General features: G+C 46.3%; 1 protein-coding gene across 11 annotated transcripts in view; it reads left to right on the forward strand.

The window, feature by feature from the left end:
- The first annotated feature begins 5,039 nt into the window (after positions 1 to 5,039).
- The window catches only part of MAP2K5 (mitogen-activated protein kinase kinase 5), a 168,191-nt gene continuing 151,343 nt past the window's right edge, over positions 5,040 to 21,887 (forward strand). For all 11 annotated transcript variants that reach the window (XR_014027728.1, XR_014027729.1, XR_014027730.1 and 8 more), the window contains exons 1-3: positions 5,040 to 5,255; positions 14,038 to 14,086; positions 18,029 to 18,096. Coding sequence is in view for 8 of the 11 variants with exons in the window: in XM_081337657.1 (XP_081193783.1) it covers positions 5,115 to 5,255; positions 14,038 to 14,086; positions 18,029 to 18,096 (258 nt within the window). In the remaining 3 variants the exon portion in view is untranslated. The remainder of the gene's footprint in view (positions 5,256 to 14,037; positions 14,087 to 18,028; positions 18,097 to 21,887) is intronic.

Raw genomic sequence — 21,887 nt, forward strand, 5'->3', positions numbered from 1 at the left:
CCAGAATTCCCCAGCCAGCAAGTTTAACTCATGCTGAGGTTAGGAAAACAAGCCAATTAGAGTCACCAAATTTGCTTCAAACTGAAATTTTGAGGAAATTGCAGAGGTCCTTGAGTGACAAAGAATCAGGAATCTGCTAGCATCTCTCCCCACAAACTAATTTTGATGGAAAGGCGTACGCTTTTGTGATGTGAGCAGCTCACTTCGTTGGATACACGAACTGATGGACTAAAGAGAAATGTAGTTACTGTCTACTTGGGAAAACAGTCAAATGTAATTCTTGCTTATGTGCCAGATGGGTTAATGGGGGGAGGGGCTGCAGGGAAACTGCTTTTCCCAGAGTTATGGTTTTGAGCCCAGCAAAGTGTGAACTTTCTTATCCCCACCACTAGGTCACAAATAAGTTTTGAAATTTTCAAGAGGCTCAGAGATGTGCATTTGATAAAAATGATAGATGTGGGGTATAAGGTAGTCCTCAGCTTATAATCATTCATTTAGTGACCAGTTACAAAAAATGATTTATGACTTTTTCACACGACCGTTGTAGCATCCCCATGGTCACATGATCAGAATTTGGACGCTTGGCAACTGGCATGTCTTTATAACGGTTGCCATGCCCCATGGTCATGTGATCATCTTTGGCAACTTCCTGACAAAGTTAATGGGGGAAGCCATTCACCTAGCAACCATATTACTAACTTCACCAAGGATTCACTTAACAACTGTGGCAAGAAAGGTCATGTTGTTGTTGTTGTTAGTTGCGAAGTCGTGTCCGACCCATCGCGACCCTATGGACAATGTTCCTCCAGGCCTTCCTGTCCTCTACCATCTTCTGGAGTCCATCTAGGCTCACGCCTACTGCTTCAGTGACTCCATCCATCCACCTCATTCTCTGTCGTCCCCTTCTTCTATTGCCCTCAATCGTTCCCAGCATTAGGCTCTTCTCCAAAAGTCATTTAACAACTGTCTTGCTTAGCAGGGCGAGGATTACCTGTATGTCAAGATCACAGGTCTGGTTATGATGTTAACTGGCCCTGGAGTACCACCCGCTGCCTTCAGCAGCATCAGAGTACACAACCACCACCACCACCCTGTCTCCTGGCCTTCCGGAAATATCTGAAGACCTGGCTCTTGGAACCAACTACCCACAGAACTTAGGACTGCCCCCGACCTTTGCTCATTTCGCCGGGACCTGAAAACTTGGCTCTTCGATCTGTTTGGTCCAGACTGTGGGGTTGTTAATTTAACTGGGTTTTAGATTTACTCTTGGGGCTTGAATTTAATTTAATTGTTTTATTTGTTTTTAATTTTTTGTATTCATGGTTTTAACTGCCCTGTAAACCGCCCTGAGTCCTACGGGAATAGGGCGGTATACAAATCCAATAAAATAAATAAATAAATAAATAAATCTGCTTGGCCCCGACAGAGGTGCTTGCAGCCATAGGGCTGGTTAATCTCTTGAAGGCCCTCCCCATTTTTAATTTAAAATATTTATTAAATTTATTTATTTATTAAATTTTTATACCGCCCTTCTCCCGAAGGACTCAGGGCGGTGTACAGGGCAATAAATATTAAAAAAAGTACAAAAGTTAAAAAACAATTCAATAATTTATGCCCGATATATACAATAGTTAAAACCATATTAAAAAACCCAACCCCAAACCCATCAGACCAGGCCGGACTGCTCAAATAAATAGATTTTTAGATCACGTCGGAAGGAGCGAAGGTCAGGGGCCATCCGGAGCTCAACCGGCAAGCGGTTCCACAGGTCTGGCACGCCCCCAGAGAAGGCCCTCCCCCTGGGGGCCACCAGTCGACATTCTCTGATCGGAGGCACCCTGAGGAGGCCCTCTCTGTGGGAGCGCACTGGACAGAGGGAGATTGACGCCGGCTGCAGGTGCTGCCGTAGGTAATCCGGACCCATGCCATGTAGGGCTTTGTAGGTCATTACCAGCACCTTGAATCTCACCTGGAGGGCAAAAAAGGTGTAACATGGGAGTATCAGGAGACTCCCAACACAACTCGCGCAGCTGCATTCTGCACCAGTTGGAGCCTCCGAGTGGTCTTCAAGGGCAGCCCCATGTAGAGAGCATTACAGTAGTCCAAACGAGAGGTCACGAGCGCATGAGTGACTGTACGCAAGGCATCCTGGTCTAGATAGGGCCGCAACTGGCGCACCAGGCGAACCTGGGCAAAGGCCCCCCTAGTCACAGCTCCTATATGATCTTCTAAAGAGAGCTGTGGGAGGACCCCCAAGTTGCGCGCCCTATCTACGGGGGGCAATAGCTCACCCCCCATAGCAAGAGATGGAGTAATCTGAATTTCCCGGGATGCCGGCACGAACAGCCACTCAGTCTTTTCAGGGTTGAGCCGAAGCCTGTTCCTCCCCATCCAGACCCGGACCGCCTCCAGGCAACGGGACATCACGTCGAGGGCATCACTGGGGTAGTTTGGGGTTGAAATGAAAAGCTGGGTATCATCAGCATACTGATGATACCCAACTCCAAAACCACGAATGATCTCACCCAGAGGCTTCATATAGATGTTGAACAGGAGAGGCGAGAGGACCGATCCCTGGGGAACTCCACAAATGAGAGGCCTCAAGGTCGACCTCTGCCCCCCTGCCAACACCGACTGCGAACGTCCCAGAAGGTAGGAGAACCACTGAAAAACTGTGCCTCCCATTCCCAACCCCCTGAGACGCCGGAGCAGGATACCATGGTCGATGGTATTGAAAGCCGCTGAGAGGTCTAATAGGACTAGGACAGAGGAACAACCCCTGTCCCGAGCCCGCCAGAGATCATTCACCAGCGCGACCAATGCCGTCTCCGTGCTGTACCCGGGCCTGAAACCCGATTGGTACGGGTCCAGATAATCGGCTTCCTCCAAGAACAAAGGGAGCTGATGCGCCACCACGCTCTCAACAACCTTCACAAGAAAGCGAAGGTTGGAGACCGGACGAAAGTTGTTTAATATTGCTGGGTCCAAGGCAGGCTTCTTGAGGAGGGGTCTCACCACCGCCTCCTTCAAGGCGGCGGGAAAACTACCCTCACTCAAGGAAGCAGTTATCACTGCCTGGAGCCAGCCTCGTGTCCCATCCCGGGCCGCATAAACCAGCCAGGAGGGACACGGGTCCAATAAACACGTGGTGGAGCTCAGCTTCCCCATGATCCTGTCCACGTCTTCAGGAGTCACAGGGTCAAACTCCTCCCAGATAACATCGACAAGACTGCCCGTGTCCTCATCGTCAGACTCTGCCCAGTCGGAGTCCAAACCGGTCCGAATCCGAGCGATTTTGTTCGACAGATATCGGCTAAACTCCTCGGCACGACCCTGCAAGGGCTCCTCCCTCGCCTCCTGATCAAGGAGGGAGCGGGTTACCCTAAACAGGGCGGCCGGGCGATTATCTGCGGACGCGATGAGGGTGGCAAAGTGGTTAGACCTTGCCACCCTCATTGTCGTGAGATAAGATCTCATAAACGACCTTAGTCGCAACCGGTCGGATTCAGATCGGCTGGACCTCCAAAATATTTTGTGTTGTAATCTATGTTTGCATTATAGTATTTAGTTTTCATATTTTTATGTCTTATTTTTACACACATACCCAGGTTCACTGTGAGGGAGATAGGCACTTTCTAAATGAGATGGATGGATGGATAGTAGATAGATTTGACATAGAACGGGGGTTCCCAGCCCCCGATCCGTGGACCGGCACCAGGCCGTGGCATACCAGCAACTGGGCCGTGCAAACAACTGAAGGCCCGTCCACTGGATGCAGGCAGTGCATGAAACCAGGCCCCTTTTGGTCCGTGGAAAATTCATTCTCCACAGAACCTGTCCCTGGTGCCAAAAAGGTTGGGAGCCTCTGATATAGAAGATAGTCAACCTTGAGCGGGTGAGAATCGAACCACTGGCAGTCGGCAAAATTAGCCTGCAATACTGCATTCTCTCCCCAGCACCACCAGGGCTCTTAAAGATGGACGGATGACAGAGACGGCGCTGCCAGTTCCAAGGCATATGCCCCACCTTAACTGGCATTGATAGCCCCACCCCAATGCAAAGGTATGCCTTTTGAGAAGGATGCAGAATGCGGGAGGGGCAGCACGGGCGCCGTCTATGCCCCGCCGCCCCAGCCAAGGCCTTCCTAAGCCTTTGGGGCCAAGCTGGGTCTTGGGCTAACGCTGAGGGGTCAGAATCCCACAGATTGGGTAAAAAAACTGGTCCAGCCGGGTGGCCCTTCAGTTCACTTTCTGGGTTGGCTTTCAAATGGATGTGCTTCTCTTTTCCCAGCACTGAATCCTTTTTGGCCAAATGTTTATTTTATTTATTAATTAAATTAGTATGCTGCTGATTATTTACCTGTTTATTACATTTCTACGCCACCCATTTCTGAAAAAAAGCTCTTGTGTTATGTTTGTTTAGGAAACGCCATTCTTGTGCCACGGCATCCGCAGAACACGAGCCGCGATGGCAACCAGCAAACCCTGTAATTATTCTTCTCGGAATATTCACAATTTTTGTCTCCCCCACGCACCTTGTACCAACACATCTTATCCTATGTTCTATGCAGCTAGTCCTCGACTTACTACGACAACAACTGAGCCCAAAATTTCTATTGTTAAGTGAGTTTGGCTCCATTTTACAATCTTTCTTGGCAGTTATTGAGTAAATCACCACAGTTACTAAGTTGGCAACACAGTTGCCCCCATTGACTTGGCTTCTTAGAAGGTCGCAAAAGAGGCTCAAATGACCCCTCCCCAGGACACCGCAACCCTCACAAATGGAAATCAGTTACCAAGTCATTGATCACGTGACCACCACGGGGAGGCTGCAATGGTCGTAAGTGTGAAAAACGCTCATGCCACTTTTCCTAGTGCCATTGCAATTTCCAGAGAGAGAAGGGAGGCGGGGGGGGGGGCTCTTCCTGGATTCCGGTGGCGCGGCGTTCCGCGGGCCAGGCGGGCGCGCGCCCGCGAGGGCAGGAGGGAGGGGGCGGGGCGAGCGGGGGCGGGGCGCGCGGGGGCGGGGCGGCGCGCGGGGGCGGGGCCTGCGGCCCGAGCCCTTCCGGCCTGGCGCGGCCTAGTCCCGCGGAGAGCGCCCGCCGCCGCCCGGGGATGCTCCTGCTGGCCCTGGGCGACCCCGGGATGGAGCCGGCCCGGCCCGCGCTGGTCATCCGCATCCGCATCCCGGACGGCGGCGGCGCCGTGGACTGGACGGTGCACCCCGCGCCGCAGCTGCTCTTCCGCGACGTGCTGGTGAGGGAGGGGCGCGGGGGGCGGGGGGGCGGCTGCGGGCCCCGCGGGGGGCTTGGCGTCGCCCTCCGGCCTTGGGGCCAGGCCCGCCTGCCTCTGCGGGGCCCTGGGCGGATTGTGGGGGCCCCGTTGCTGGAAGAGACCCCCTGCCTGCCCCGGAGCCCTCGCCTTGCTTCGAGGCGCCTCCCTTCCGGAACGGGGCCCGAGTCGTTCTCTGAAATCCCCCGGATCTCGGCCGCAGATTGCCCTCCCGTCGCGAGTGGAAAGATTACGGCGGGAACCGATAGGACACAGAATAGTAAGAGTTGGAAGGGACCTTGGAGGCCATCTAGTCCAACCCCCTGCTGCATCCTATGTCATTTCAGACCAGTGGCCATCCACTCTTTCCAGTGGTTGTACGAAAAAAGGGTTTGATGGCGGTTAGGAAATCTGCAGAATGTTGATCTGTCAATTGCAAAAGGCCCCACCCCACATGTGTCGGTAACATCCTGGGTTCGTGTGAATAAGCAGCCGCAGGACTGGTGGCTGTGACCTTGCATCCTTGTGAACAGACAATAATAATATCCTGCACATGGCTTGAATTTTGTTTATGCATAGCTACTTATTTAAAAGGTTTATATAGCCACCTATTGTAAGGGTTAGGGTGTGGGTTAACTCTGGGCACCTGTCAGCAATAATGAAACAATGAAGGTGGAAAAAGAAAAATTAAACCAAGATCCCCCAAAGCCCCCAGGAACCTCAATCATCTCCTAGGATGCTCCAACAGCTTTCCTTGGGGAGAAGTGTTCTACAGCGGGGGTCGTCCCCAACCCCCGGGACATGACCCATTACTGGGCCTTGAGCCCTTTGGAACTGGGCCATGGAAGTGGCTGGGGAGCACATGCATACGTGCACCTCCACTTGCGCAAGCAGCAGGCAAGCATGGGCGCACACACGCTCCATTTGCAAATGGAGCTGCACGTGCATGCACTTGCCCACCGCTCGTGTGGAACCATCTCCTCTTCACCTTCCCTCCCCCTTCCCCGCCGGTCAGCAAAGCCGGAAAGGTTGTAGGTCTCTGTTCTACGGGGCAAGAGCAGCCATAGAAAAGGGCCCCTTCTGAGGTCTCACTGATGTCCAAATTCCAGGGAGGCGACCTGGAGAACGTCTGCCCTATGCAGTCTGGTGGGATGGGCAGACTCCCTCAGGGACATTAGCATTAAGCCACATCTCCAGGACTTCTAATGCATCCGGGGCTGCATTCGGGGTTCAGGAGGAGTGAGCAGAAGATTTGGCTCTTTCAGGGGTTGAACTTCAACCTGCTTTAATCGGGTTTCAGGTTTTTGTCCCATTTATGTTCCTTTCTCTTTTGCCCCTTTTTCAAGGCAGCCTTGACACATGCACAAAATTGACTGTGCACGTCATTCCCAAGCATGGGTTCTCAGTAATAGATGTCAGAGCCCTGCAGAGGTCTTGGAAGGATTTGTTTAAAATCATTGACCACTGGTCAGGCAGATTGGGTTTATGGGCAGGGATGTCCAAAACATGGCGGTCATCATATTAGCTCTTCTGCATTAGTGATCAGCTTCAGCTAGTAAATCAGGACATGAACATATCCGAGGAGTAAATTGCTCCATGCACCCATGTACACTATTATGTGTGTGTGGGTACACACTTACAAGAGTGAGTGTTGCCCCTAGTAAACGATTTTTGTTGGTCAGTATCTTGAATCACATGTCAAACAAGTGGCCCATTTGGGAGTTATATATTAGAACAACATATTTTATGTGGCATCCGAACCCAAATGTTACATACATGTCTCTGAATAAAACAGTATATTTGGGAATTGCATATGTAGATCTGATTTGGAGTAAATTGTATGAATGATCCAGAAATATGATTTGTATTTATTTTATTTATTTTATTTTATTTTAATTCCATTTATATCCCACCCTTCTCCGAAGACTCAGGGCGGCTTACAAGCTTAGCAGTAGCCTTCATTCTATGTATATGCCTGCTTGTTAGGGTTTTCACACACACACCCCAAGCGGCATTATTACAAAGTCAGCTTAATTGCCCCCAACAATCTGGGTCCTCATTTTACCTACCTCGGAAGGATGGAAGGCTGAGTCAACCTTGAGCCTGGTGGGATGCGAACCTGCACTAATTGCAGGCAGCTGGTGTTACTTAAGTTATTTCCTTTTATTTCTGCTGTTACTGTTTTTAATTTTGTTATATATGGTCTTATGATTGTCCTGTAATTTGTGTTGTGATTTGGTTTTATGGCAAACCAGTGAAGTATAAAACTACAAGAGACTTACGTTGGGACCTGGATGGTTCCTTTGAAACCTTGCACTGGCCTTTGGTACATTAGCCTTGGCATCTTCAGGAGCACCAGCATGTGTTGGGGTTTGTGACTTGTGTTGCAGTGGTTCTGTTCTTTTCTTTCACATGAAGAGACTGGGAGAAGACATCTTGTTATCTGTGGGACCACCTTCTCCCACTGGAATCAGCCTGATCAGTTCAAAACTATTAATGGGGTCCCACCTTAGGAAGAGGAGACAGACTGAGACTTGATGGCGCCATTTTTGGTGGCTGACTGTGCTGCTTCTTTAGAACTGATTCCCGGGCTCCCCCCCCCCCCCCCCGTTGAAAACAAAGTAGTTCTGGGGGCATTGGTTCCTTTATTCCATTTATACATAGAAGTTTATATATGCTGTACCCTAAATCAATAAATACACATATCTTGGCTTAGTCTGTGTTGCCTTTTCTCTTTAAGTTACTTTGGGTTCTTTAACTCCATTTGTTTAGTAATAAAATTAGAAGCGTATAATAGGGATTAGCTGTTCCTTAATATGGTTCAGCTATACCTTCATCCTCCACTTTAAAATAAAAAGAGGTTTACATTCAATAATAATAAATTTTTCAACAAAGCTATAGAATTAGATTATTCTCTACTGATTCTTTAAAGCAGTGGAATTCTAGAATTCCTCAGCCAGCATGGTTGTTGAGGTTGAGAAACACTGCTTTCACATGCTTGCTTGGCTCTGTCCTTAACACTTGCAATCATCAAAGACAGGATTGTTTCAGAGGGGGGGGGCTGGTTAAAAAAGTACTCATTCAGTAGGAGAAATGAAACACCTGATGGGTTGTTGATACAGGTATTTTATTTATTTATTAATTTATTATTAGACTTATATACTGCCCTTCTCCCGTAGGACTCAGGGCGGTTCACAAGGTTTTTAAAAACAATATAGCAGATTACAAAAAATTAAAAACAATTAAAATGATTACATTAACCTTGAAATAAAAACCCCAGTTAATACTCTCAGTCCAGGCCAGAAAGCTCAAAGAGCCAGGTCTTCAGGTCCCGGCGGAATGAAGCTCTACAGGCAGCTGGTTCCAAAGGGCCGGCACACCCACAGAGAAGGCCCTCCCCCTGGGTATGTGTTGTTTGTCAACAGTTAAATTCTTTGCAATGGAGCAAAAATGTATAGTCAAATGTTTTGGAGTTGTTCTAAGATAATTTTGCAGGCCTTCCTCTTTTATAGTGTACATGTTGAAACCAGATTTTCAGCCATCTCTGATAAATAAATGAATATAAGAAAGCGTATGATACATTTGTTGATGTGGCAATGCATTTTGTAATAGAAATAAGATTGAATTATGGACTGTTTTGTATTGATGTAGAATGGACAGTTGATTATTGAATATGATAAGATGGAATGAGAAAACATGTATACAGGTACTCCTCGATTTAATGACCAACATTGAGACCAAAATTTCTGTTGCTAAATGAGACATTTGTTAAGTGCCCTATTTTACAACCTTTCCTGGCACAGTTGTTAAGTGAACCACTGCAGTTGTTAAGTTAGTAACATGGTTGTTAAGTGAATCTGGCTTTCCCATTGACTTTGCTTGTCAGAAAGTCACAAAAGCGGATCACGTGACCCCGGGACGCTGTGACCGTCATAAATACGAGTACATTGCCAAACATCTGAATTTTGATCACATGACTCAAAGATGCTGCAACAACAGTCGAAAGTGTGAAAAATGGTCATAGGTGACTTTTTTCAGTGCTGTTATAACTTTGAATGGTCACTAAATGAACTGTTGTAAGTTGAGGACCACCTGTAGCTAGAATGATTAGACAGTTGTTTAGTAGGCAGCAAGACAACGACGTGTGATTTCCCCCCTTGGTTACTTAACATATTTATGGCTAAATGCATCAGGGATCGTTGCCGTGGTGTTAGCCATGTTGGCTGTGGATGTGAAAGTGAGTCTGACAGTGCCTTGCTGGCCAAGACCCTGAATGTTAGATTGTAGGCTTTACAGTGTAGGAAGAAGGCACCTGAATATTAGTGCGTCAGAAACCGAGGCAGCTGTGTTTGAGAAGGAAAATGAAATGACTACCGTATTTTCCGGCGTATAAGACGACTGGGCGTATAAGACGACCCCCTACATTTCCTGTTAAATTATAGGGCTTGGGCTATACTTGCCGTATAAGACTACCCCTCTTCCAACGCACACCAAATAAAAATTAAAAAACATCAGATTTGATTTTAATATGGTAATTTTAATTCAAATGCTTATGACATGCAGGTACTTAGTAGGAAAACTGTCACTTATAAACATAAGGCTGTTTGTCATCAAACATGTAAACATAAAACAGTGCAAGTGGATTAAAAATAATAATAATAATAATAATAATAATAATAATAATAATAATAATAATAATAATAATTAATAATAATAATAATAAGTTGGAAGGGACCTTGGAGGTCATCTAGTCCAACCCCCTGCTAAGGCAGGAAACCCTATACCATTTCATACAAATGGCTGTCCAGTCTCTTCTTAAAAACTTCCAGTGTTGGAGCATTCACCACTTCTGGAGGCAGGTTGTTCCACTGGTTAATTGTTCTAACTGTCAGGAAGTTTCTCCTTAGTTCTAGGTTGCTTCTCTCCTTGACTAGTTTCCATCCATTGCTTCTTGTCCTGCTTTCAGGTGCTTTGGAGAATAGCTTGGCTCCCTCTTCTTTGTGGCAGTGCCTGAGATATTGGATCACTGCTATCATGTCACCCCTCACCCTTCTCTTCGTTAAACTACACATACCCAATTCTAGCAACCGTTTCCTATTTTCCTAATTCACTTTTTCACTTTTCCTAATTCACTCTAAAGCTTTCCCTGCGCAGAGCCTTAAGTAACACCAGCTGCCTGCAATTAGTGCAGGTTCTCATCCCACCAGGCTCAAGGTTGAGTCAGCCTTCCATCCTTCCGAGGTAGGTAAAATGAGGACTCAGATTGTTGGGAGCAATAAGCTGACTTTGTAATAATGCTGCTTGTGGGGTGTGTGTGTGTGAAAGCTCTAATAAGCAGGCATATACATAGAATGAAGGCTATTGCTAAGCACATTGATTTGTGCTTTAAATTGTAAGCCGCCCTGAGTCTTCGGAGAAGGGCGGGATATAAATGTGATTTTAAAAAAAAAGACCAAATGGGAGATCCGCTCCTGGTTTTCCAGCCAGCCCGCCCAGTTCCTGAGTCAAATGTGTCCTTAGAGCTAAGCAGCTGCTCTGGCTATGGCATTCCCCACCTGCCTTTCAAGTTGCTCTTGCATTCCCCACCTTCCTACAGCTGCTCTTCAACTTTAGAAGGAAAGACGCACAGACCCCAGCCTGTAAAAAATCACAGACTGCAGCTTCTACTCCAATTGGTCCCGCTTTCCCTGCGCAGACTAAATGGAAGATCCGCTCCAGGTTTTCCAGCCAGCCCTGTCCCTAAAGTTTCAGCACCCAGCGTATAAGACGACCCCTGACTTTTGAGAAGATTTTCATGGGTTAAAAAGTCGTCTTATACGCCGGAAACTACGGTACTTGCAAGTCATAGATACTGCAAATGTTGAAAGCTGTGAGCAGGTAGGTGAAGTTTTGTATCTGGACAGAATGATTACTAAAGAGAAGGAAATAGTCGGGAGAAATTTTAAGACAGTCAAGTGCTGCTAAGAACATAATGGAACAACTATTTGTCAAACTATTTGCTTGGGAGGGGGGCGAAAGCCCTAATAAGCAGGCATATACATAGAATGAAGGCTATTGCCAAGCACATTGATTTGTGCTTTAGATTGTAAGCCGCCCTGAGTCTTCGGAGAAGGGCGGGATATAAATGGGATTAAAAAAAAGGGGGGCTGCAAGAAACAAGTATTTGTCAAAACGGCTGTGTCTGAGGGTGCGCTTGTGGAAGTGAGAATTGGGTGTCAGGAGAACCATAAAAAGGAGTCGGAAAGGGCTGGGGATGATGGGCTACATCAGGCCTGTAAAACAAGTAGTGACTGTGAAGAACAAATAGGCCCTGAATTAATGTGGATTACGTGTAAAAGTGGGCAGTCCAAACTGAAGGGGTTTGATATACCAAGAGAAGAAGTAAAGGTCAAAACAAATATATGAAAGAAAGACTAGTGAAAGAAATGAAAGAAGAAAGTTGTTGCAGGGAAATGAACAAGATTCTGAAAAAGTGAAATTCAAGAGCCAAAGTAGGTTCCTGAGTAGTGTACAGAACTGATAATTTGCAAAGCTGGACAGCTGTGGAGAGGGGTAATGAACAGAATCGAGGTAAACCAGAATTAGTTATATTCTTTTCTCTTTCGTTGCCTGCTCTCATTTTTTTCTACAATTAGGGTAACACTGAATGAAAGAAAGGGAAGAATATGCATACATATATGTGTTCTGAAATTACATTATGTTGTTACTTCTATTACACATATCTACACATTTTCACCTATTACTGGTTTAACATGATAAAATGAGCATACGTGGCGAGCTGAAGGTGCTTCCCTCCGTGGCCATTTCAGGTTCATATTGTCAGAGGAATAACGTCATTGTCAGAACCCATTTCTTTGGGGGGGGGCGCTTCCTTTCCTTTCCTTTTCCTCTATGGGTTCTGCCAAACTCCGGGGGGGGGGCCTTTGGGGGGATGGTATGGGTATTGGCCTTTCACTTAGCTGCTTCAATGTCGCTTCCTCTATCTGCTTGCTCTTTGAACTATTTTCCCCTTGATGCCAACCTGGGGTGAGAGAGGAATGTGTGTCCGCCTTATCTCTTAGGATGGAAGGAGAGGAGTGAAGACCCAACAACGTTTTCACAGCCTTGGGAACGGAGTCTTATCAGTCCCGTTCCCACAGCTGACTTAACACTTGGGGATTGGCCCGTTCGAACTGACCGGATGGACTGTTGGGGTGGGGTTTGCTAGCTGCTCCTTTAACCTATTGATTCACGTGGGAAACCCTCAGATCCTGCCTTCGATGCCTGCTGTCAACTTCTCCTAATGGGATGAATCTGCTTCAAGAATTCTGCTTTCTTGGGATGAGGTTTTGAAGTGGGTCCTTACAGCCATATTGGGTTATTCATTAAAACCATTTCCAGCTTATTTCCTTGTTGAAATTAACTTCAGATTGACAATACAGGAAGTCCTCAACTTAAACCACAGTTGGAACTAGAATTTCCATTGCTGAGCAAATGGGTTGTTAAGTGAGTCACATCCGACTATATAATCTTTTTGGGCCATGGTTGTTAAGTGGATCATTGCAGTTGTTAAGGGAATCGCATGGTTTAGCGAATCCAGCTTCCCCCATTGACTTTGCTTGTTGGAAGCTACTTGGGAAGGTCACAGATGGCAATCAGGGTGCTGCAACCATCATAAATACATACACCCACATTTTGATCATTGTAACCATGGGGATTTTTTCAATGCCCTTGTATCTTTGAACAGTCTCTGAATGGTTATAAGTCAAGGACAGATTGTTGGGGGCAATTAAGCTGACTTTGTAATAATGCCGCTTGGGGTGTGTGTGAAAGCCCTAATAAGCAGGCACATACATAGAATGAAGGCTACTGCTAAGCTTGTAAGCCGCCCTGAGTCTTCGGAGAAGGGCGGGATATAAATGGAATTAAAATAAAAAATAAAAATAAAAAAATACTGGACCTTTAATATTGTATTGGAGTGTTGTTAGATTATGCATGTGTGCAAGCATGCATGTATGCATGCATGTATGTATGTAAGAAATCTGTATGCTGCCCATCTCACTGATAAAGCAACTGTTGTTTGGATGGTTTTTCAAAGGGTGCCCCATTTCTGGAAGGCATTTGGCATCTGCAAACTTGACTAAATGCAGAAGAGCAAGGGACATTGGAGTAGTAGAGCACTCAGCCTCAGCAACTTTAAGGTGTATGGACCTCAGCTCCCAGAATTCCGAAGTCCACCCGGTTGAGGAACACTGGAGTAGAAAGTGCTGTTGGAGAGGCAGAGCTCAGTGAATAGAAAAGACCGTAGAGTTTTCCTTCTTTGCCTCTTACTTTAGAGCTGTGGCCCTGATCGGTGGATTTCAACTCCCAGAATTCCTGAGCCGGTATGGCTGGCTCAGGAATTCTGGGAGTTGAAGTCCACAAATCATAATAGGGCCACAGTTCCCCAGGCCTGCTTTAGAGACAAGAGTTTATGAAAAAGACTGGAGTTTTCACAGCCAGCAGTCGCCTACGTCAGGTGGAAACTGCGCAATAGGCAAAAAAACTGAGTTTGCAAACACCCCACTGAGAGCTGCTGCTCTACATCAGCCGAGTAACAACTCTGGGTGGTAAATAGAGGCATTTTTCAATCCTACACAAGGATCTCTTCCAAGTATGAAATATGTGTGGCTTCACTTCTGCTTTCAGCAGCCGGAGTTAACATGCTAGGAAAAGCTGAATATTAATTATTCTGTAAAAAGTCTTCCATTACGAGTATAACTAACGGCCTTCATTTTTAATGTTACAGGACGTAATCAGTCAGGTTCTTCCTGATGCAACGACAACAGCTTTCGAATGTGAGTATTGCTTGCCAGAGAGAAGGGCGGGTGGGGGGCAGCTTATATTTGCATCATTTATTTAAAACAGTGACAACTACATCTTGTTTATGTTCAGATATCTTACAGTTAAATATTTATACACAGATGCAAATTTAATGATAAACCTTAGCTAAGTAATATTTTATTATTTAATCACATCTTGAGAGCACATATTTCTACCATAGAGCTTTAATTACCATCCTGACCTTACTGTGCTCTTTGGACGCACTGCAATTATATTGCTCAAATTAAACGTAAAATATAAAGTACCTGGAGGCTTTGTGGGCTGAGATTTTAATTTTCAGATTTGTAGGATTAAAAGCAGAAATCGGTTAGATGGTCTTTGCGGGAATCAGGCTTTTGTGTATACCACACTAAATTGGTGATGGACCTTCTCAGGAGATGGGGAAGCCATCGCTGTCTCCATGGCAGAAGGTTGGAGGGCAGCTCAAGGCTCGGAAGGTTTATCCCTGGGCTTTCCTGGTCTTCAGGCCCTTGAAGATGTCTGCAGCTCAGCAACTGGGAATGTTAAGAACAGACCTCTCCATTTTTATTATGCGGGAACTGGCCTATGAATGTAGGCTGTATCGCTATTATCCTTCTCATCTTTCTTCTCTTCTCATGTTTTCTACTATCTTCTTCTGTTGGTATCTTATGAGTTATCCCTTGTTGTTTGTATCTTGTGATTTAACGATTTTAACTGATTTATGATCTGTGACCTATCACTTTGTATGTACACTGAGAGCTCATGCACCAGAGACAAATTCACTTGACCAATAAAGAATTCTGTTCTATTTAAGACCACACCTGGAATACTTCAACCAATTTTGGTCGCCATACTACAAAAAAGATGTTGAAACTTTGGAGAAAATTCAGAGAAGAACAACTAAGAATATCAAAGGCCTGGAGACTAAAACATATGAAGGAGCATTGCAGGAATTGGGTTTGGCTAGTGAGTCTAAAGAAAAGAAATAGGGGAGACATGATAGCAGTCTTCCAGTATCTCCACAAGGAAGAGGGGGGTCACGTTATTCTCCAAAGCACCAAAGGGCAGAACAGGAAACAATGGATGGAAACTGATCAAAGAGAGAAGCAACCTGGAATTCAGGAGAAACTTCCTGACAGTGAGGACAATTAACCAGTGGAACAGCTTGCCTCCAGAAATTGTGGGCGCTCCAACACTGGAGATTTTTAAGAAGAGACTAGACAGTCACTTGTCTGAAAAGGTATAGGTTCTCCTACTTGAGCCGGGGGCTGGACTAGAAGACCTCCAAGTCTCTTCAAGCTTCTAGTCTAGTCTAGTCTAGTCTAGTCTAGTCTAGTCTAGTCCAATACATTCCCCATCCCCATCCCTGTTCCATTCTATTATTTCGTAATCCTCTCCTCCCCTCTGCTCTTACAAAATCTTCTTCATCATCATCATCTTCCTAGCTGCTCTACTGTGTCATTGCTGACATGGTCAAGAGAAGCAGCTAACGACCAAAGGAACAGATGCACCTTCATGGCATGTAAAAAGCCCTCAATGCATTTGGTGCTTGGCCAGCACTCAGCGCCATATAAAACTACGCCATATAAAACACTGTTTTATACACCTTTGATTTTAGATAGACTGTCTTATGAGATCATCATACAAAAACATTGTCTATAATATGACCATTTTGGCACCCCTCCCCGAATTGGGGGCTATAGAGTTCAAGGTGGCTGGGCTCAAACCTCTCCACACCAGTCACGAGCATCGATTGCAGTCCGGGGACGCCCTTGGCAGGACCTGCCTTCAAGAAATGTGGGTCTCGTGGCTTCTCTCTCAACACCGCTGCTGCGCTTTCCGGTTCTTGAATTAGCCTGTCATTTCGCATCAGCGTGACATTGTTTCTCCTGCCACTTAAGTGCATCAAAAATATGTTAATGTGTATTGATGCTGTTGGTTTCTAGGTTATCTTCTCCCTAATGAAAGCCTGAAATTTCCCCGGCTTAAGTATCTTCTCAGCTACTTGATGGCTTTCTTGGAGGCAGTTAATTGCTATCCACAGCGGCTTCCTCTCCCGTTTGCTTAGTTATTGCTATCTCCGGTGTGTCTTCTGTGGCTGCCTCTACCTGGGGCTGTATTCTCCGTTGCCATCGGACCTTGTTGTACGCCATGTTGCTACAAATAAAACAACTAACGACATATGGCTCGTTATGGTCCTTTTATCCCAAACCGTTTTGCGCCTGCCCGGCACACGGCGTCTTTTGCAAAAAATTACTGTGGAATATTTGGTTGCCATCTGCTGCCTTCTATTTGGTGCCTTGCGAGGAGGAGGTGACACTAGCAAAATCTAGGCTTTGTTTAGTTCTACTTTGGCTTCCCTAATGGACTGGAAGATGGTGTTGTTTGCGCTCTAGGCGAGGCGAGGAGCTGCCGAGCCCCCTTTCAACCTTTGTCTTCTGCAGAATCGCTTGATCGGGGCTCCGGTGTTCCTCCCGGCAGGACGGGTGAGCAGCCTCCCTACTTAGTCAGAGAAATACAGTGCCTAAAAGAGCCTCTCCCCCCCCCCCAGACAACAGACGATGCTCCTTTCTCTTAGGGAGCCGTGGTGTCTTTTCCCCCGCCTGCTTTGTCCCCAAATGTGCGCACTGTAAGAGCAGGGAAGACACTTCAGTTCACCTGAGAATTTCCAAAGTTGTGTAGCTTTTAGAGCTAATCTTCTGTAATGAGGTGCTCTCTCAATGGCATTTATTTGTGAGCTTTGCAAATTGTGGCCTTTTACTACAAAATACTCCTTCCAGGTATTTGTTTTAAATCCCTCCTATTCTCTTGATTATTCTGGTTTTTTATTAGCTTTTTTCATTTAGAGTCAGATTGTGTTTAGAATTTTCGTAGCAGTTACTATTCTAATGACTTCTACTGGAGATACTACAAGAATTATATTTGTTGATGAAGTGAGAAGCCTGGTGCTCCTTGGGGGGGGGGGGGATGGAGATAGTAAGTCACTTAGTCTGCCCCTAGGAGATGGTCTCCTTGCCGTGGTGGCGCTGGTGCTGGTGTCTCTGTGCCACCCTCTGTGTTGGTAGAGGTTAGAGAGCAACATAGACTCTCAGGAAATCAGCTACGTTTCGATAGTGCAGGAGGCTCTTTGCCCAGGGCAAAGGGGAGTTGTGGCCTGAACTTACTTTGTTTGTCACATTTAGAAACTGCCCGTCTCTCTCGGTGGGTGATTCTGGGCAAGTAAAACTATAAGAGCTATATATAAATATTATAGTAGGCAGTTAAAAAGCATAAAATAATTAAAAATTATTTTAAGCAAAGGAAGGGCTCCAGAGTGCCCATGGCTGCCTGCTCCTCTGTGGGCCCCAAGTGAGGTGGCAGAGCCAGATCTTCAGGCTAGGAACCTGGACCGGGAGAGTAGGGGCCCGCCTGGCCCCAGGGAGGACAGGCTTCCCCCGGGGGGAGGGGGCAGCGGCAGGGGAGGTTCTCTTCTTGGACCTGCCAGTCGAAATTGATACCTCCCCTGCCTGGCCCACGGGACAAGCCAATGCAACGGGACAAAGACAGTTCCACAGGTAACCAGTCCCAGGCCGTGTAGGGCTTTAAAGGTGATAACCAACGCTTTGGCACCCAGTTGTGAAGACCCTTCCCAGTCCTCAGGGAAAGGGCGGTATATAAATGCAATAAATAATAATAATATATCATCAGATGATTTCTGGCCCCAGAATTGAGTCCATGGAGAGGATCTGAAGCCCCGCTAGACCCATTTCCATGCTTTGTTCTCTCTCACATCTGCCCAGCTAGTCACCCTGACTTGAAATTAAGACAAAACCAGTGTGTGTTGCTATCCTTCGGCCCTCAGTTTTCACATTTTAAAAGTTCCTCCACGTCTCTCTAATATGTGATCTTCTTTTAAACCCAGTAAATTTTAATACGCAGACTTTTATTTTATGCAGATGAAGATGAGGATGGCGATCGAATTACTGTTCGCAGCGATGAAGAAATGAAAGCTATGTTGTCCTATGTAAGTATATGTTCAATAAAGTGGATTAACTCAGGGCTTTTCAACCAGTGGTTCGGGTACCACCCGTGGTACATTAGCACCTGGCGGGTGGTACGCGACCATCCTAGAAAAGTGGTAGCGGGGGAGGGGAATGAGCTGAACTGGTGGCAGCACCGCACAAGCCTGAGCGAGAGATGGCTGGAGCTGCAGGGCTGACAGGGCTCAGTGGAAGTGCCAGGATCAGTGCCACTTTCCAGCTGATCGGCGGTTCTTTGGGGCTGTCAGGGCTCAGCAGAAGCACCAGGATCAGCAACAGGCTCCAGCTGGAGCTCGGCGATGATCCTGGAGCTTCTGAGCCCAGAAGAAGCACCGATCAGCTGGAATGTTGCAGCATCTCCAGGGTCTTGTGATTTACATTTAGATGCTTGGCAACTGATTCATATTTATGACGGTCACAGTGTCCCAGGGTCATGTGACCCAAACCTGCTGCAACCACCCAGCAGACGGGGGGATAAAAACCAAACACCCTCCCACCCTACCCCTGCTACAAATCCTCAACAGAAATGCTCACAACAATGAAAACCTCGGGCAGGAGGAAGAGCGCCGCCGGGCGGGCAGGCGTCTTGCTCGGCTGTGGCTTGGGGGGCATTTTTTCAGTGCCATTGTAACTTTGAACAGTCACTAAGCGAACTGTTGTAAGTCGAGGACTACCTGTACTTCATCACTGTTTTCCTTTTTTTGGGGGGGGTCAAGTTTTTGACACCTTGCTAGGCGACTGGTGGTACTCGGATGTTGCCATATCCTAAAAATGGTACAATGGGTGAAAAGGTTGAAAAGCCTTGGATTAACTTGTTTACAGACTCCTGGCCAGCATCACTCAAAAGGTGGAGTTGAGTGAGGAGAATCTAGGACAGCTCACCAGAGCCAACTCACCCCAGGACGTCGGACCCCGGGACAGCCCCCCGTGGGACAAGGGTTACACTAATGTCAAGAAATGGTGGAATTGCATCATTGAAGAAAGGATGCCGAAGGAGGGACAGAATGAAATAGGAATGACACAAAATTAAATATTTTTTAAAATATTTTTAAAATAATTAAATAGAATTGTTGAATTTCCCGCAGTGAGTTGGCCATGGCAAGTTGTCCCCTTCCAGACTGAGACAGCCGCAGGAGCGTGCAGCCAGAGAGACTGGGCAGAATCCTGGAGTGTCCCAGTTTGCTGTTGCTTCTCCACTTCAGACCCTCCCGTAGAACTTACACTTAGTGATAGCAGCAGATTAGAATTTGTTTTTTTGTTGTTGTGTATTGTGTATGTTGTGTATAAATGGGACGCGGTGGCTCAGTGGGTTAGGACGCTGAGCTTGTCAATCAGAAGGTCGGCAGTTTGGTGGGTCGAATCCTGAGTGCCGCGTAACAGAGTGAGCGCCTGTTACTCGTCCCAGCTTCTGCCAACCTAGCACTTCAAAAGCACGTAAAAACGCAAGTAGAAAAATAGGGACCACTACATTGGGAAGGTAACAGCGTTCCGTGCGCCTTTGGCGTCTAGTCATGCCGGCCACATGACCACGGAGACGTCCTCGGACAAGCGCTGGCTCTTCGGCTTTGAAACGGAGATGAGCACCGGCCCCTAGAGTCGGAAACGACTAGCACGCGTGTGCGGGGGAACCTTTACCTTTACCTTACTATTTTTGTTTTGATATTTTTATCATCTTGGTTGAACAAGTTGGGGCTGGGATTTTGTACGAAATGTTGAAGTATTCTTTTTGTTGGAAAACCAGTGAATAATATACTTACAGATCTTGTTGTGAACATTAAGAATAACATATCCCAAAGACTTTTGCATTAGATATAGTGCAGACTAAATGGACTATCAATTTCTTCTATTTTTTTATGCATTACTTAAAGTAACGGCTCATTAAAAATGAACCCCTCAGCTCTTTAAAAAAATTTAAAAACAAAATCTGCTTTCATCTGGATCCCTTTCACCCCTTCTCTCAGAAGAGTTATATTTTAGCTGCAGGCCAGGCATGCTGAGAAGATTTTAAAGTGCGTTGTCTTTTAATAATGACAGTAAAAATAGGAAGGCTGCAGTGCTTATGTATATCTTTATAAACGGCCTGCCCTTTACGCTTTATAAATAGGTACGCATTTAGATATTCTCGTTTCTTTTCAATTATAGGTAGACTTGACTTGCAACCTAATTGAGCCTGCAATTACAGTCGTAGGTCGAGTCAGTTATAAAGCAGGTCACCATGTGACTGACCTGATTTTATGACATTTTTGTGGCAGTCATTAAGTGATCAACATGGTTGTTAAGCAAAGCTATTGTTTGCAACGGGCACTTTTTTGCCTGAAACTAGAAAGAAATGCCAGTTTCTGGCAAAACCCATCATAAATTGTGGTTGTGTGATCTTGGAAGACTGAACAGCCTTAAATGGACGGGTTGCTGAGCACCTAAAATACAGTCATGTGACCAATGGGGCTGGATGCCAGAACTTCAAATCCATCTCATATGTACATTTGTGGGGAGGGGTCCATTGTAACTCTGAACATTTGCTAAGCAATCAGTCATTAAGTGAGGACTCCCTTAAAGCACAGCGATAGGAGTCTCCTTTTTGGGTCCTTCTGAATTGAGGTATGGATCGACCGGACCCTTTCACTGCACCTTGCAGCCCAGCATCTTGCACAAGAGGTGTCCGCACACACAGCTTCAGTGCCACAAGGCTCCCTTGTTTCAGTAGAGCAGCGGCCCCCAACCTGTTTGGCGTCATTTGACCAGTTCCACGGAGGACAGTTTTTCCACACAGTTGGGGGGAGGGGTTTCGGTTTCACTCGCTCGCCTGCCACTCACCTCCAGCTGTGTGGCTTGGCTCATCACAGGCCCCAGACTGGTACTGGGAATTGGAGACCCCTGTAGTAAAAGACATCTCCCAAGGAAACTTTCCACAGATACAAATACAGTAGGAAAATTTGGCAAACCAAAACTCTCAGTGCCCTGGGTTCAATCCCAGCTCCACCCAGATCTCTCCTTTCTGTGCACCCCCTGGACTGTATACTTCTTTTGGCAAGATACTGTTGAGCAGAGCTTCCCAACCTGGGCAACTTTTAAGATTTGTGAACTTCAACTCCCAAGATTCCCCAGCCAACATAGCTGGTTGGAGAATCCTGGGAGTTGAAGTCTACAAATCTTAAAGTTCCTTAGGTTGGGAAATGCTACTATTGAGACAGAGGGAGTAATTTTGAGGGTGGCGTGGGAATTTGCCCTTCAGATGGATGCTTTTTTTCATTTGAGCAGCCCCATTTAAACAAGCCCATTTTACCAGTGGAAGGGATGTGTTGGAATGCCACCCAATGTAACTTCGATGTTACAATTAATCCTAGCTGGCATGCAAAACTCTGTTCACTTTAATGGATTTGGAGGGGGCTCAGAAGCCTGAAGAATTGGCCCCACCGAGCGTCTGAGACAGTGCCAGCTTATATTGTCTCTGGTGTTTCCCAAACGGCTACACAGCCGAAAGAGAAAAAGTCCTTTCAAATCCTTTTTGATCTAGGATTATTGTTGATCTTCTCTACTTCTTGCCTTCTTATTCCGGCCTAAACAGGTATAGAGGTAGTCTTGACTTACGATCACAATGGAGCCCAAAATTTCTCTTGCTAAGTGAAATATTTGTTAAGTGAATTTTGCCCCATTTTAAGACCTTTCTTGCCATAGTTGTTAAGTGAATCACTGCAGTTGTTAACTTAGTAACATGGTTGTTAAGTGAATCTGGCTTCCCCATTAACCTTGCTTATCAGAAGGTCTCAAAAGATGA

The sequence above is a fragment of the Vipera berus genome (assembly GCF_964194415.1).
Source record: "Vipera berus genome assembly, chromosome: 12".
Taxonomy (NCBI): Eukaryota; Metazoa; Chordata; class Lepidosauria; order Squamata; family Viperidae; genus Vipera; species Vipera berus.